The sequence below is a fragment of the Hypanus sabinus genome, unplaced genomic scaffold (assembly GCF_030144855.1).
Source record: "Hypanus sabinus isolate sHypSab1 unplaced genomic scaffold, sHypSab1.hap1 scaffold_1107, whole genome shotgun sequence".
Lineage (NCBI taxonomy): Eukaryota > Metazoa > Chordata > Chondrichthyes > Myliobatiformes > Dasyatidae > Hypanus > Hypanus sabinus.
The window spans coordinates 65,632-82,427 of NW_026779164.1; the positions used below are offsets into that span (position 1 = coordinate 65,632).

A 16,796-nucleotide genomic window follows, 5' to 3' on the forward strand; every position below is an offset into this window, starting at 1 on the left:
CACCCCCACAGCAAGACTGATGAGTAGCAGTTGCCAAGACTTCACCACCCTCTCCCACAGACACGATGTACATCACTGAGACAGACCCTTGTGGCTTCTTCCATTAACAGAGATTCCATCTTTCCACCAATCCTCCATCACTGCGATTGAAAACTACCCTTTTTCATTACTGTCATTCCGATGGGTTATCGATCCACAACTTCACTGTGATTCTCCCCCAGACGCTGCCCGACTTGAGTATTTCCCGCGTATTCTGCTCCTGTTTTGATGCAAGAGCAGTGGACACCTGTGACTCCCCAGTGTGCAGCCTTGCCAAAATGCACAGTGACCTGCTCTCCATAGTTCCAAACCAGATCAACATTAACATCGTCTGTTAATGAGTCAAACAATGCTTTAAATATAGTGAATTGTTGTAACGGGAGTGCAGTCAGGATTGCAATAGGGTATTTAAGATTCAAAAACTTTATTGTCGTTCCAACCGTACATCAGCTCTGCAGGGTAGAATGAGACAGCGTTTCCCAGGAGCAGTGCAATCATAACATAACAAACACAACACTAAATAATAAACACAACAATAAATAATAAAACACAACAGCCACATGTTGCTTTAAATCGAGTTATAAGTGTCCGATGCAAGTTAAAAGTGTCCAAAGCAGAGTCAGATAGAGCAGCTATTTAGCAGTCTGACTGCCTGTGGGAGGAAGCTGTTTAGCAGCCTTGTGGTTTTAGTTTTGATGCTCCTGTAACATTTACCTGATGGCAGAAGAACAAACAGTTCATGGAGAGGGTGTGAGGGGTTTTTAATGATGTACCGTGACTTCTGGAGGCATCGACGTTGAAAGAGATCTTGGAAGAAGGTGGGGAGACACCAATAACCTTCTCTGCTCCCCTAACCACCCCCTGCAAGGCTTTCTTGTCGGCAGCACTGCAGCTGGAGTACCAGGTTGTGATGCAAAAGGTCAGCACACTCTCAACCACGCCTCTGTAGAATGTAGTTAAGATGTTAGTGGGGAGTGATGCTTGTTTAAGCTTCCTGAGAAAGTGCAATCAGGGGAATGTTCACCTTCACAAATAACTAGAACCAGAACCTGAGGATTGGACATTTTCAGGGACATCCATTGCTGTCAATTCCGTGTCTGCGAACAGAATTTTACTTTCTGTCCTAATATCCATGGAAGCATTGAATTGATTCATGTAATCTCAAACACTGAATGCTGAAATACCGTTATAAAGTTCTTTGTCAGATGAGCCATTTAACGTTTTGAATATGTTCTCTGTTCCCATGGAAGATGTCCAACAGAAACACAAGGAGACTCTGCGGACACGAACTGAAACACTGAGAGTGAACACGATCCTGATGACGGAGAAGGTGAAGGTTTTCCAGCTGGCTGATCGTTACGCTGAGCTCACGGTCATTTCTACTGTTCGAGATCGGAGACTGGTGGAACATGAGCTGCTGGCAAGAGGCAGAGACCATGAGGAATATAGAGAGAAACAACTCCGCAGACAGCTGGAAAAAATCCGTACTGATCAGTTATTCCAGAGCAGTTTTTCCCGGAGTAAATCCAAATCTGGGAGCTCAGCAGCAGTGGCCGGAGTCCCGGGGATCGGGAAAACAACGATGGTACAAAAGATTGTTTATGACTGGGCCATGGGGAAAATATACCAACAGTTCCAGTTTGTCTTCAGTTTCAAATTCCGAGATTTAAACACCATTAATTGTAGAATAAACCTGAGGGAACTGATTCTGGATCAGTATCCTTACTTTGGGAATTTCCTGAGAGAAGTCTGGAAGAACGCAGAGGGATTACTGTTTATATTCGATGGTTTAGATGAATTCAAACACAAAATCGATTTTGCGGACAGTCGGAGAGATACAGAACCAAAGCACCAGTGCCCAGATCCCGAGTGGAGGTGTGAAGTGTCTGTCATTGTGTACAGTTTAATCCAGGGCAAGCTGCTCCCAGGGTGTTCAGTGCTGGTGACCACCCGCCCCACTGCGTTACATTTATTGGAAAAGGCGGATATCAGTGTCCGGGCTGAAATCCTGGGGTTTGTTGATGAGGAACGGAAGGAATACTTTATCAGACATTTTGAAGATCAGATGGTTGCGGAAGCTGTTTTCAAACATGTGAAGGAGAACGAGATCCTGTACACCATGACCTACAACCCCTCCTACTGCTGGATCCTCGCTCTGGCACTGGGCCCCTTCTTCACACAAAGAGTCAGGGACCCACAGCGAGTTCCCAAGACCATCACCCAACTGTACTCCTACTATATTTACAACATCCTGAAAAACCACGGCCGTGAGATTGAGAGACCCCGTGATGTGTTACTCAGGGTTGGTCAGATGGCCTTCAGAGGAGTGTCCGAGAACAAGATTGTGTTTACAGATGGAGATTTGATCAAGTACAATCTTCAGCCTTCCCAGTTCCTGTCCGGGTTCCTGATGGAGCTTTTGGAGAGAGAGGATTCTGCCCAGAGCGTGGTGTACACATTCCCACACCTCACCATCCAAGAGTTTGTAGCTGCAGTCGCACAATTCCTAACTATACATCCCGAGGAAATCCTGAAATTCCTTACTGATGCCCACAACAGGAGAGATGGACAATTTGAGGTATTTCTCCGTTTTTTTGCTGGTCTCTCCTCCCCAATGACAACTCGGGGCCTGGTGGAGTTTCTGGGTCCATTTCCAAATGAAACAACCTGCCGGGTGATTGACTGGGTGAAGGAGGAGGTTAAACGTCAGATTGGAAACACAGGGAGTGAAGCTGGTAAAAGGAGCCTCCTGAACACATTGCACTACCTGTTTGAGTCTCAGAATCGTGGACTGGCTCAGGAAACACTGGGATCTGTGGAAACACTTTCATTCAGTGGAATGACACTGACCCCGATTGACTGCGCGGTCCTGTCTCATGCCATCGTACTCTGTGATACAATAAAACACCTCAACCTGCAGGACTGCCACATTCAGTGTGAAGGAATCCAGCGGCTGGGATCCGGGCTACACAAGTGCCAGGAGTTGAGGTAACTTGATTTATCTCTCACTCGGAACAGTGAAACTGTTCTATTGTGTCATTTCAATGTAAATGGATTTCGGATAAACTGTGATAAATCAGATTGTGAAGAATTGTGACAAATGCCCAGGGGATCGGTCAGCAATTCCCCAAGGACAGGAGGGTTCTGTGGTTCCTTGTGAAGGGATGTTGGAGAGTTCATCAGGTCAGTGAACAACGACCATTGGTTTAATGGTAGTAAATCACAGGAATGGCCGTGTTTCCTGCTGCCTGTGACACGTCCATTGACAATGTTCCTTCTCACTGTTACTGACACCCAGACCGACACTGACTGCAGGAGGTGGGTCAGAGATTCACACCCCCTTCCCGGTGAGGGACAAGAGACCGTCTGCAGACTGTCCCAGTGAGAAGGAAAGAAATACCATTGTCAGATTGCCCTCCCCTGCCCTTTCCTGTTTGTGACTTTGCTCACTACCAGATACACAGAGAGCGAGGCCGCATCTCCTCTGGGTCTCTGTTCAGACCCAACACACATACAAAAATTTCTGCATTCTCTCGTCTTGTAGGATTATCGTTTACCCTTGGAATCCTCCTGTGGGACTTTTTATCCCAATCCCCCTTCGATTCTTAGGGATCTGAGTGAGGACGTTCCCCCTAAACCTTTCCCCTTTCACCCTGAAGCCAAGTCCTTTTGTAATTTATCTCTCCTAATCCGTGTGGAAAGAGCCCATTCGCATCTACCCTGTCTATGCCCCTCGTAATTGTGTAAACTTTTATCAAATCTCCCCTCATTCTTCTGCACTCCAAGTATTAAAGTCCTAACCTGTTCAATCTTTCCTTGTAACTCAACTCCTGAAGAGCCGGCAACATCCTCGCAGATCTTTTCTGCACACTTTCAGTCTTACTGATATCCGTCCTATAGTTCAGTGACCAGAACTGCACACAATACTCCAAATTTGGCTTCACCAATGTCTTGTACAACCTCACCATAACTTTCCAACTCCTATACTCAACTTTGATTTATGAATGCCCGGATGCCAAAAGCCTTCTTTACAACCCTGTCTCCCAGTGATGCCACTTTCAGGGAATTATGTATCTGAACTCCCAGATCCCTTTCTTCCTGCGCATTCCTCAGTGCCCTACCCTTTACTGTCTATGTCCTACCTTGATTTGTCCTTACAAAATGGAACACCTCACACTTGTCTGCATTAATTTCCATCTGCCATTTTCTGGCACATGTTGCCAGTTGGTGCAGATCACTCTGCAAGCTTTGAAAGCCTTCCTCGCTGTCCACAACGCCTCCAATCTTAGTGTCATCAGCAAACTGGCTGATCCAACTTATCACACTATCATCTAGTACATTGATATAGACAACAAACAACAATGGTCCCAGCACAGATCCCTGAGACACACCACTAGTCACAGGCCTCCAGTCTCAGAAGCAATGATCCACTAAGACTCTCTGTCTTCTCACACACAGCCAATTTTGAATCCAATCTACAAACTCTCCATGGATACCTACTGTCTGAAACTTCTGAACTAACCTCCCATGTGGGATCTTGTCAAAAGCGTTACTAAAGTTCATGTAGACAACATCCACAGCCATTCCTTCATGTGCATTCTTGGTAACCTCCTCGAAAAACTCTACAGGATTCATTAAACACGATCTTCCATGAACAAAGCCATGCTGACTATCTTTAATCAGCCCTTGGTTGTCCAAATCCTTGTATATCCGATCTCTCAGAACACTTTCCAATAATTTACCTAATACCGATGTCAGGCTCACTGGCCTGTAATTACCTGGTGCACTTTTGGAGACTTTTTCAAACAACGGAACAACATGAGCTACCCTCCAATCCTCCGGCAATGCACTTGTGGCAAAATACATTTTAAATATTTCTGCCAGGACCCCTGAAATTTCTACTCTCGTCTCTCCCAAGGTCCGAGAAAATATCATGTCAGGCCTGGGGGATTTATTTACCTTTATTTGCTGTAAGGCAGTACGCACCTCCTCCTCTTTAATCTCTATATGTTTCATAAAACATAGAATAGTACAGCACATTACAGGCCCTTCGGCCCACAATGTTGTGCCGAACCTCAAACTCTGCCTGCGATATAAACCCCCACTTTAAATTCCTCCATATGCCTGACTAGTGGTCTCTTAAACTTCACTTGCGTATCTGCCTCCACCACTGACTCAAGCAGTGCATTCCACGCACCAACCACTCTCTGAGTGAAAAACCTTCCTCTAATATCCCCCTTGAACTTCCCTCCCCTCACCTTAAAGCCATGTCCTCTTGTACTGAGCAGTGGTGCCCTGGGGAAGAGGCGCTGGCTGTCCACTCTGTCTATTCCTCTTAATATCTTGCGCACCTCTATCACGTCTCCTCTCATCCTCCTTCTCTCCAAAGAGTAAAGCCCGTGCTCCCTTCATCTCTGATCATAATCCATACTCTCTAAACCAGGCAAAATCCTGGTAAATCTCCTCTGTACCCTTTCCAATGCTTCCACATCCTTCCTATAGTGAGGTGACCAGAACTGGACACAGTACTCCAAGTGTGGCCTAACTGGAGTTTTATAGAGCTGCATCATTACATCGCATCTCTTAAACTCTATCCCTTGACATATGAAAGCTAACACCCCATAAACTTTCTTAACTACCCTGTCTACCTGTGAGGCAACTTTCAGGGATCTGTGGACATGTACCCCCAGATCCCTCTGCTCCTCCACACTACCAACTATCCTGCCATTTACTTTGTACTCTGCCTTGGAGTTTGTCCTTCCGAAGTGTACCACCTCACACTTCTCCGGGTTGAACTCCATCTGCCACTTCTCAGCCCACTTCTGCATCCTATCAATGTCTCTCTGTAATCGTCGACAATCCTCTAGACTACCTACAACACCACCAAACTTTGTGTCGTCTGCAAACTTGCCAACCCACCCTTCTACCTCCACATCCAGGTCGTTAATAAAAATCACAAAAAGTAGAGGTCCCAGAACAGATCCTAGTGGGACGCCACTAGTCACAACCCTCCAATCTGATTTTTCTACCTCCTCCATGACCATCTGCCTTCTGCAGGCTAGCCAATTCTAAATCCACATGTCAAACTTCCCTGGATCCCATGCCTTCTGACTTTCTGACTAAGCCTACCATGTGCAACTTTGTCAAATGCCTTATTAACCTCCTTGTAGATCACATCCACTGCACTACCCTCATCTATATGCCTGGTCACCTCCTCAAAGAACTCTATCAGGCTTGTTAGGCACAATCTGCCCTTCACAAATCCATGCTGACTGTCCCCGATCAGACCATGATGCTCTAAATGCCCATAGATCCTATCTTTAAGAATCTTTTCCAACAGCTTTCCCACCACAGATGTAAGGCTCACTGGTCTATAAATACCCGGACTACCCCTACTACCTTTTCTGAACAAGGGGACAGCATTTGCCTCCCTCCAATCCTCCCGTACCATTCCCGTGGACAACGAGAACATAAAGATCCTAGCCAGAGTTTCAGCAATCTCTTCCCTTGCCTCGTGGATTAGCCAGGGGAATATTCCGACAGGCCCCGGGGACTTATCCATCCCAACAACTCCAACACCTCCTCGAGCTTAATATCCACATGCTCCAGAACATCAACCTCACTCACATTGTCCACACCGTCATCAAGTTCCCTCTCAGTGGTGAATACCAAACAGAAGTATTCACTGAGAACCTCGCTCACTTCCACAGCCTCTAGGGACTCCTTCCCACTCTTATCTCCAATCGGTCCTGCCTTCACTCCTGTCATCCTATTGTTCCTCACATAATTGAAGAATGCCTTGGGGTTTTCCAAGGCCTTCTCATCCCCCTTCTTGCTCTTCGCAGCCCCTTCTTAAGCTCCTTTCTTGCTACCCTATATTCCTCAATAGACCCATCTGATCCTTGCTTCCTAAACCTCATGTATGCTGCCTTCTTCCACCTTACTAGATTTTCCACTTCACTTGTCACCCATGGTTTCTTCACCCTACCATTCGTTATCTTCCTCAGCGGGAGAAATTAATCCCTAACATCCGACAACAGATCCTTAAACATCGACCACATCTCCATAGTACATTTCCCTGCAAAACCATCATCCCAATTCACACCCGCAAGTTCTCGTCTTATAGCCTCAGAATTTCCCCTTCCCCAATTAAAAATATTCCTGTCCTCTCTGATTCTATCCTTTTTCATGATAATGCTAAAGGCCAGGGAGCGGTGGTCACTGTCCCCCAGATGCTCACCCACTGACAGATCTGTGACCTGACCCGGTTCGTTACCTAATACTAGATCTGGTATGGCATTCCCCCTCGTCGGCTTGTCAATATACTGTGACAGGAGTCCATCTAGGACACACTTAACAAACTCTGCCCCATCTGAACCCTTGGAACTAATCAAGTGCCAATCAATATTAGGGAAGTTAAAGTCACCCATGATAACAACCGTGTTATTTTGGCACAAATCTGCCTCCCAATCTGCTCCTCGGTATCTCTGCTGCAACCTGGGGGCCTGTAGAATACCCTGGTAGAGTAACTGCTTGCTTCCTGTACCTGACTTCCACGCATACTGACTCAAAAGAGGATCCTGCTATGTTACCCACCCTTTCTGTAGCTGTAATAGTATCTCTGACCAGTAATGCCACCCGTCCTGCCCTTTTCCCCCCTCTCTATCCCTTTGAAAGCACTGAAATCCAGGAATACTGAGAATCCATTCCTGTCCTGGTGCCAGCCAAGTCTCCGTAATGGCCACTACATCATAATTGCATATAAATATCCAAGCTCTCAGTTCATCACTTTTGTTCCTCATGCTCCTTGCATTGAAGTACACGCACTTTAGCCCTTCTACGTTACTGCCTTTATACCCTTTATTCTGCTGCCCTTTCCTCAAAGCCTCTCTATGTGTCAGATCTGGCTTTACTCCATGCACTTCTTTCACTACTTTATCGCTCTGGGTCCCATCCCCCTTGCAAATTAGTTTAAACCCTCCCGAACCATGCTAGCAAACCTACCAGCAAGGATATTGCTCCCCCTTGAGTTGCGGTGCAACCCATCCAATCTGTACAGGTCCCACCTTCCCCAGAAGAGATCCCAGTTGTCCAAAAATCTAAAACCCTGCCCCCTGCACCAACTCCTCAACTGCCATCTCCTCCAATTCTTACCATCACTATCACGCATTACCGGCAGCAATCCTGAGAACACCACCCTTGAGGTCCTGTTCTTCAACCTTCTGCCGAGTTCCCGAAACTCACACTTCAGGACCTCATCCCTCTTCCTGCCTATGTCGTTGGTCCCAACATGTATCACGACTTCTGGTTGCTTTCCCTCTCGTACCAGGATGTCATGTACCCGGTCAGAGACAACCCGGACCCTGGCACCCGGGAGGCAACAAACCATGCGGGTTTCCTTCTCACGTCCACAAAATCTCCTCTCTGCTCCCCTGACTATAGAGTCTCCAATGACGACAGCTCTCCTCCACTCCGTCCCACCCTTCTACACCACAGGGTCAGACTCAGTGCCAGAGGCCCTGCCACCGTGGCTCACACCTGGTCGGTCGTCCTCACCAACAGTAACCAGGACGGTAAACTTATTATTCATGGGAATGGCTACACGGGTGCTCTGCACAACCTGTCTACTCTCCTTCGCTTTCCCGCCTCGGACTGTCACCCAACGACCTGCTTCCGGCAGCCTAGGTGTGACTACCCCCCTGTAGCTCTCATCTATGGCAGCCTCATTCTCCCTTATGAGTCGAAGGTCATCCAGCTGCGGCTCCGGATTCCTCACACGGTCTTCCAGATCGCCCAGCCGCAAGCACTTCTGGCAGATGTGACTCTGCAGAAGAGGGGATTTCCCCAAGACTGCCTCATCTCACAGGAGAGGCACATCACCGTCTCAGGAGGCATTGTAAAGACCTGTCAAAGCCTCAAATCTCCACTCACTCACTGGCCACTTTCCACGGGCCGCTCAGCTTGAGCTACCCCTCTATTTATTTGTTCGAGCTTTTCAAACTGCTTGGATAATCAGCTGTTTTCTGCTGAGTCTGAGCTATTCAAATCTTGGTAGTCTTGATTTGCACAGTCCAATTGCCAAAACTGCCAGAATCTCTCAAGTCAAAGCCTCATATTTCCACTCCTTCACTGGCCCACTCACTCACTGGCCGCGTTCCATGACACTACTGTTTGTTTCCTTTAATTCCATATCCACTATGCCAGTTTTCTAAGTAGACACTGATGCAAAAAACTGTTTAAGATCTTCCCCATCTCGTGATGCTCCACACATAGACAACCACTCTGATCTTCTAGGGGACCAATTTTGTCCTTTACTATCCTTTTACTCTTAATATACTTGTAGAAACCCTTCGGGTTTACCTTCACATTATCTGCCAACACAACCTCATGTCTTCTTTTTGCCTTCCTGATTTCCTTCTTTAGTATTCCCTTACATTCACTATACTCTTCAAGTATCTCATTTGTTCCTTGTTGCCTGTACCTGCTAAACACCTACTTAACCAGATCGCCAATATCCCTTGAAAAACAAGGTTCCCTATCCCTGTTAACTTTGCCTTTAATCCTGGCAGTAACATGCAAACTCAGGATGTAAGCGCAGTTCAGTAACTCCACTTACTGAATACATCACTGCCAGAAAACAACTTATCCCAATCCACTCTTCACAGATCCTCTCTCATTTCCACCAAATTGACCCTTCTCCAATTCAAAACCTTAACTGGCAGACCAGTCCTATCCTTATCCATAATTATCTTAAAACTAATGACATTATGGTCACTGGACCCAAAATGTTCGCTGACACATACTTCTGTCACCTGACCTGTCTGATTCCCTAATAGATCAGGTACTGCACCCTCTCTTGTTGGTAACTCAATATATTGATTTAGAAAACTTTCCTGAACACATTTGACAAACTCCACGCCATCTAACCCTTTCACAGAGTGGGAGTCCAGGTCAATATGTGGGAAGTTAAAATCCCCTACGATTACAAATTTCCGTTTCTTACATTGGTGTGCTAACTCTCAACTGACTTGCTCCTCCGATTGGGCCTTATATAATAATACCCTATTAGTGTGGTCACAGCTTTCCCGTTCCTCAGCTCCACCCATACGGCCTCTGTAGACGAGCCCTCCGGGCTGTCCCGTCTGCACACAGCTGTGAGATTCCCCTGACTAGTAATGCCACTCCTCCCCCTTTCATCCCTCCCCCTCTATCACGTCTGAAACAACATAACCTCGGAACATGAAGCTGCCAGTCCTGCCCCTCCTGCAAACCAAGTCTTACTAATAGCAATAATGTCGAGATCATCATGTGTCAATCCACGCCCTAAACTCATCTGCCTTACACACAATACTCCTTGCATTGAAATAGATGCACCTGAAAACATTTCTATCACGTACCAACCATCGAAACAGGCAGTCCTCGCATGACCATTATCCTCCTCCACATCACTATCTGCTCTAAAACTCTGCCCCGTCCCCCTGCAACCTTGTTTAAAACCCCCAGAGCAGAACTTGCTAGCCTACCGATAAGGATGTTAGTTCCCCTCCAGTTCAGGTGCAAACTGCCCAATTCGAACTGGTCTCACCTCCCCTGGAAAAAGCCCAATTGTCCAGAAACATGAACCCCTCCATCATGTACCATCCCCTCAGCCACGTATTTAGCTGCATTATTTCTAGCCTCACCATCACGTGGCACGGGTAGCAAACCACCTGTGGGATCTCACGTTCCCATCCCCCATTCATTCTCTGGGCTCTCTGTTTCCACTCCCCCTTTCTACTGTTGGATCTCTCCTCAGCATCCCCCTTCCTCCTGTGGGATCTCTCTCCCCAATCCCACTTCCTCTTGTGGGATCTCTCTTCCACATCCCCCTTCCTCCTTTGGGATCTGTCTTTTCCTGAGGTATCCTGAGGTATCTCTCTTCTGCATCCTGCTTCCTGCTGTTGGGCCTCTGTTCCCAATCCCCCTTCCTCTAGTGGGATCTCTCTTCCCGATCCCCCTTCCTTCCGAGAGATCTCTCTTTCCTAACCCCTTCCTCCTGTGAGTCCTCAGCTCCTTGCCCTCTCTTCCTGTCGGATCTCACTTCCCCATGCTCCTTCCTCCTGTGGAATCTCTCTCCCCCATCCCCCTTCCTCCTGTGGGATCTCTCTGCCGCATCCCCCTTCCTCCAGTGGGATCTGTCTTTTCCATACACATTCATCCTGTGGGATCTCTCTCCCTCATCCTTTCCTCTTGTGGAATCTCCCTTCCCATCCCCTTCCTCCTGTGGGATCTCTCTCCCCCATCCCCCTTCCTCCTGTGGGATCTCTCTGCCGCATCCCCCTTCCTCCAGTGGGATCTGTCTTTTCCATACACATTCATCCTGAGGTATCTCTCTTCCGCATCCAGCTTCCTGCTTTGGGCCTCTGTTCCCAATCCCCCTTCCTCCTGTGGAATCTCTCTGCCCATCCCCCTTCCTCCTGTGGGATCTGTCTTTTCCATACACATTCATCCTGTGGGATCTCTCTCCCTCATCCTTTCCTCTTGTGGAATCTCGCTTCCCATCCCCTTCCTCCTGTGGGATCTCTCTCCCCCATCCCCCTTCCTCCTGTGGGATCTCTCTGCCGCATCCCCCTTCCTCCAGTGGGATCTGTCTTTTCCATACACATTCATCCTGTGGGATCTCTCTGCCCATCCCCCTTCCTCCTGTGGGATCTGTCTTTTCCATACACATTCATCCTGTGGGATCTCTCTCCCTCATCCTTTCCTCTTGTGGAATCTCCCTTCCCATCCCCTTCCTCCTGTGGGATCTCTCTCCCCCATCCCCCTTCCTCCTGTGGGATCTGTCTTTTCCATACACATTCATCCTGAGGTATCTCTCTTCCGCATCCCGCTTCCTGCTGTTGGGCCTCTGTTCCCAATCCCCCTTCCTCTAGTGGGATCTCTCTTCCCGATCCCCCTTCCTTCCGAGGGATCTCTCTTTCCTAACCCCTTCCTCCTGTGAGTCCTCAGCTCCTTTGCCCCCTCTTCCTGTCGGATCTCACTTCCCCATGCTCCTTCCTCCTGTGGGATCTCTCTCCCCCATCCCCCTTCCTCCTGTGGGATCTCTCTCCCCCATCCCCCTTCCTCCTGTGGGATCTCTCTGCAGCATCCCCCTTCCTCCTGTGGGATCTGTCCTTTCCATACACATTCATCCTGAGGTATCTCTCTTCCGCATCCTGCTTCCTGCTGTTGGGCCTCTGTTCCCAATCCCCCTTCCTTCCGAGGGATCTCTCTTCCCGATCACCCTTCCTTCCGAGGGATCACTCTTTCCTAACCCCTTCCTCCTGTGAGTCCTCAGCTCCTTTGCCCCCTCTTCCTGTTGGATCTCACTTCCCCATGCTCCTTCCTCCTGTGGGATCTCTCTCCCCCATCCCCCTTCTTCCTGTGGGATCTCTCTCCCTCATCCTTTCCTCTTGTGGGATCTCCCTTCCCATCCCCATCCTCCTGTGGGATCTCTCTCCCCCATCCCCCTTCCTCCTGTGGGATCTCTCTCCCCCATCCCCTTTCCACCTGTGGGATCTCTCCCCCATCCCCCTTCCTCCTGTGGGATCTCTCTGCCCCATCCCCCTTCCTCCTGTGGGATCTCTCTCCCCCATCCCCCTTCCTTCAGTAGTATCTCTCTTCCCCATCCCCCTTCCTCCTGTGGGATGTCTTCCCCATCCCCCTTCCTCCTGTGGGATCTCTCCCCCATCCCCCTTCCTCCTGTGGGATTTCTCTTCCCATTCCCCCACCCTCCTAAGGGATCTCTTTGCCCCATCCCACTTCCTCCTGTGGGATCCCTCTTCTCCATCTCCCTTCCTCCTGTGGGATCTCTCTGCCACTTCCCCCTTACTCTTGTCGGACTCTCACCCCCATCCCCCTTCCTCCTGCGGAATCTCTCTGCCCCATCCCCCTTCCCCCTGTGGGATCTCTCTCCCCCATCCCCCTTCCTCCTGTGGGATCTCTCTGCTCCGTCCCCCTTCCTCCTGTGGGATCTCCCTCCCCCGTCCCCCTTCCTCCTGTGGGATCCCCTTGCCCCGTCCACCATCCCCCCTGTGGGATGCCTCTCCCCCGTCCCTCTTCCTCCTGTGGGATCTCCCTCCCCCGTCCCCCTTCCCCACTGTGGGATCCCTCTTCCACGTCCACCTTCACCCCTGTGGGATCTGCCTCCCCTGTCCCCCTTCCTCCTGTGATATCTCTCTGCCACATCCCCCTTCCTACCATGGGATCTCTCTTCCCCGTCCCCCATCCTCCTGTGGGATCTCTCTGCCCCGTCCCCCTTCCTACCGTGGGATCTCCCTTCCCCGTCCCGCTACCCTCCTGAGGGCTCACACTCCCCCGTCCCCCTTCCCTCCCGTGGGATCTCCCACCCCAGTCCCCCTTCATCCCTGTGGGATCCCTCTTCCCCGCCCCGCTTCCCTGCTGTGGGAACCCTCTCCCCCGTCCACCTTCCCCCCCGTAGGATCTCTCACCCCTGTGTCCCTTCCCTCCTGGGGGCTCCCTCCCCCATATCCCCCCTCCTGTGGGATCTCTCTCCCCCGTACCCCTTCCCTCCAGTGGGCTCTCCCTCCCTGGTCACCCGTCCCTCCAGTGGGATCTTCCTAACCCATCCCCCTTCCCAACTGTGGGATCTCCCTCGGCCGTCCCCCATCCCACCTGTGGGATCCCCCTCCCCCGTCCCTCTTCCCACCTGGGGGATCTCCCTCCCCGGTACCCCTTTCCCTCCCGTGGGATCTCTCTCCCACATTCCCCCTTCCCTCCTGTGGGATCTCCCTACCAAAGTCCCCCTTCTCTCCTGTGGGATCTCTCTCCCCCGTCCTCCTTGCCCCAGTGGGATCTCTCGTCCCCGTCCCCCAACCTCCTGTGGGATCTCTCTGCCCCGTCACCCTTCCCCCCTTTGGGACCCCCTCCACTTGCACCTTCCCCATTTTGAGATCCCCGTCCCCCATCCCCCCTGTGGGATCTGACCCCCGTTTCCCCCTTCTTCCTGTGGGATCTTCCTCCCACGTCCCCCTTCCTCCTGTGGGAACCCTTTCCCCCATCCCCCTTCCTCCTCTGGGATCTCTATGCCACATCCCCCTTCCTACTGTGGGATCTCTCTTCCCCGTCCCACATCCACCTGTGGGATCTCTCGGCCCCGTCTCCCTTCCTCCTGTGGGATCTATCTTCACTGTCCCCCTTCTTTCTGTGGGATCTCTCTGCCCCGTACCCCTTCCCCGCTGTGGGATCCCCTTCCCCCGTCCACCTTCCCCACTGTTGGATCCCCCTCCCCTTCCCCCTTGCCCATTTTGGGATCCTGTCAGCCTTCCCCCTGTGGGATCTTCCTCCCGTGTCCCTCTTCACCCCTGTGGAATCCCTCTCCGTCGTCCCCCATCCCCCTGTGGGATCTTGCTCACCCGTCCACCTTCCCCCCTGTGGGTTCTCCCTCCCGCCTCCCCCTTCCCCCCTCTGGGATCCCTCTCCACCGTCCCCCATCCACCTGTGGGATCTGACCCCCGTGTCCCCTTCCTCCTGTGGGATCTCCCTCCCACGTCCCCCTTCCTCCTGTGGGATCTATCTACCCCGTCCCCCGTCCACCTGTGGGATATCCCACCCCCGACCCCTTTACTCCTGTGGGATCCCACTCCCCCGTCCACCTTCCCCCATGTGGGATCCCACTCCCCCGTCCCCCTTCCTCCTGTGGGATCTCCCTCCCACGTCCCCCTTCCTCCTGTGGGATCTCTCTGCCCCATCCCACCTCCACCTGTGGGATCTCCCACCCCCGAACCCTTTACTCCCGTGGGATCCCCCTCCCCCATACCCCTGTGGGATCTCTCTTCCCCGTCCCCCTTACACCCTGTGGGATCCCGCTCCCCCGTCCACCATCCCCCATGTGGGATCCCACTCCCCCGTCCCACTTACCTCCTGTGGGATCTCCCTACCAAAGTCCCCCTTCTCTCCTGTGGGATCTCTCTGCCACATTCCCATTCCTACCGTGGGATCTCTCATCCCCGTCCCACATCCACTTGTGGGATCTCTCTGCCCCATCTCCCTTCCTCCTGTGGGATCTCTCTTCCTCGTCCCCCATCCTCCTGTGGGATCTCTCTGCCCCGTCCCCCTTCCCCCTGTGGGATCACTCTGCCCCGTCCTCCTTCCCCCCTGTGGGATCCCCCTCCCCCACGTGGGATATCCCTCCCCCTTTCCCCTTTCCCATTTTGTGATCCCCGTCCCCTATCTCCCCTGTGGAATCCCTCTCCACCGTCCCCCATCCCCGTGTGGGATCTGACCCCCGAGTCCCCCTTTCACCTGTGGGATCTGACTCCCGTGTCCCCATTCCTCCTGTGGGATCTCCCTCCCCCGTCCACATTCCCCCCTGTGGGATCCCACTCCCCCATCCCTCTTCCCCCTGTGGGATCCCTCTCCCCCGTACCCCTTACCTCGTGTGGGATCTCCCGACCAAAGTCCCCCTTCTCTCCTGTGGGATCTCTCTGCCACATTCCCATTCCTACCGTGGGATCTCTCATCCCCGTCCCACATCCACCTGTGGGATCTCTCTGCCCCATCTCCCTTCCCCCTTGTGGGATCTCACTCCCGTGTCCCTCTTCACCCATGTGGAATCCCTCTCCACCGTCCCCCTTCCCCTTGTGGGATCTTGCCTCCCCCGTCCCCCTTCCCCCATGTGGGTTCTCCCTCCCGCCTCCCACTTCCCCCCTGTGGGATGCCTCTCCACCGCCCCCCTTCACCGTGTGGGATCTGATTCCCGTGTCCCCCTTCCTCCTGTGGGATCTGATTCCCGTGTCCCCCTTCCTCCTGTGGGATCTCCCTCCCATGTCCCCGTTCCTCCTGTGGGATCTCTCTGCCCCGTACCCCATCCACCTGTGGGATCCCACTCCCCCGATCAACTTAACCCCTGTGTGATCCCTCTTCCCCGTCCACCTTCACCCCTGTGGGATCTCTCTCCCCCGTCCACCTTACCCCCTGTGGGATCCCCCTCCCCCGTCCACCTTCCCCCCGTGGGATATCCATCCCCCTTTCCCCTTTCCCATTTTGTGATCCCCGTCACCAATCACCCCTGTGGAATCCATCTCTACTGTACCCCTTCCCCCTGTGGGATCCTGCTCCCCCGTCCCCCTTCCTCCTGTGGGATCTCTCTGCCGCATCCCCCTTCCTCCAGTGGGATCTGTCTTTTCCATACACATTCATCCTGTGGGATCTCTCTCCCTCATCCTTTCCTCTTGTGGAATCTCCCTTCCCATCCCCTTCCTCCTGTGGGATCTCTCTCCCCCATCCCCCTTCCTCCTGTGGGATCTCTCTGCCGCATCCCCCTTCCTCCAGTGGGATCTGTCTTTTCCATACACATTCATCCTGAGGTATCTCTCTTCCGCATCCAGCTTCCTGCTTTGGGCCTCTGTTCCCAATCCCCCTTCCTCCTGTGGAATCTCTCTGCCCATCCCCCTTCCTCCTGTGGGATCTGTCTTTTCCATACACATTCATCCTGTGGGATCTCTCTCCCTCATCCTTTCCTCTTGTGGAATCTCGCTTCCCATCCCCTTCCTCCTGTGGGATCTCTCTCCCCCATCCCCCTTCCTCCTGTGGGATCTCTCTGCCGCATCCCCCTTCCTCCAGTGGGATCTGTCTTTTCCATACACATTCATCCTGTGGGATCTCTCTGCCCATCCCCCTTCCTCCTGTGGGATCTGTCTTTTCCATACACATTCATCCTGTGGGATCTCTCTCCCTCATCCTTTCCTCTTGTGGAATCTCCCTTCCCATCCCCTTCC

General features: G+C 51.7%; 1 protein-coding gene across 5 annotated transcripts in view; it reads left to right on the top strand.

Annotated features, from left to right (window-relative positions):
• The window catches only part of LOC132386350 (NACHT, LRR and PYD domains-containing protein 3-like), a 57,113-nt gene that overhangs the window by 24,688 nt on the left and 15,629 nt on the right, over nucleotides 1-16,796 (top strand). For all 5 annotated transcript variants that reach the window (XR_009509498.1, XM_059958606.1, XM_059958605.1 and 2 more), the window contains one exon: nucleotides 1,290-3,027. Coding sequence is in view for 4 of the 5 variants with exons in the window: in XM_059958606.1 (XP_059814589.1) it covers nucleotides 1,290-3,027 (1,738 nt within the window). In the remaining variant the exon portion in view is untranslated. The remainder of the gene's footprint in view (nucleotides 1-1,289; nucleotides 3,028-16,796) is intronic.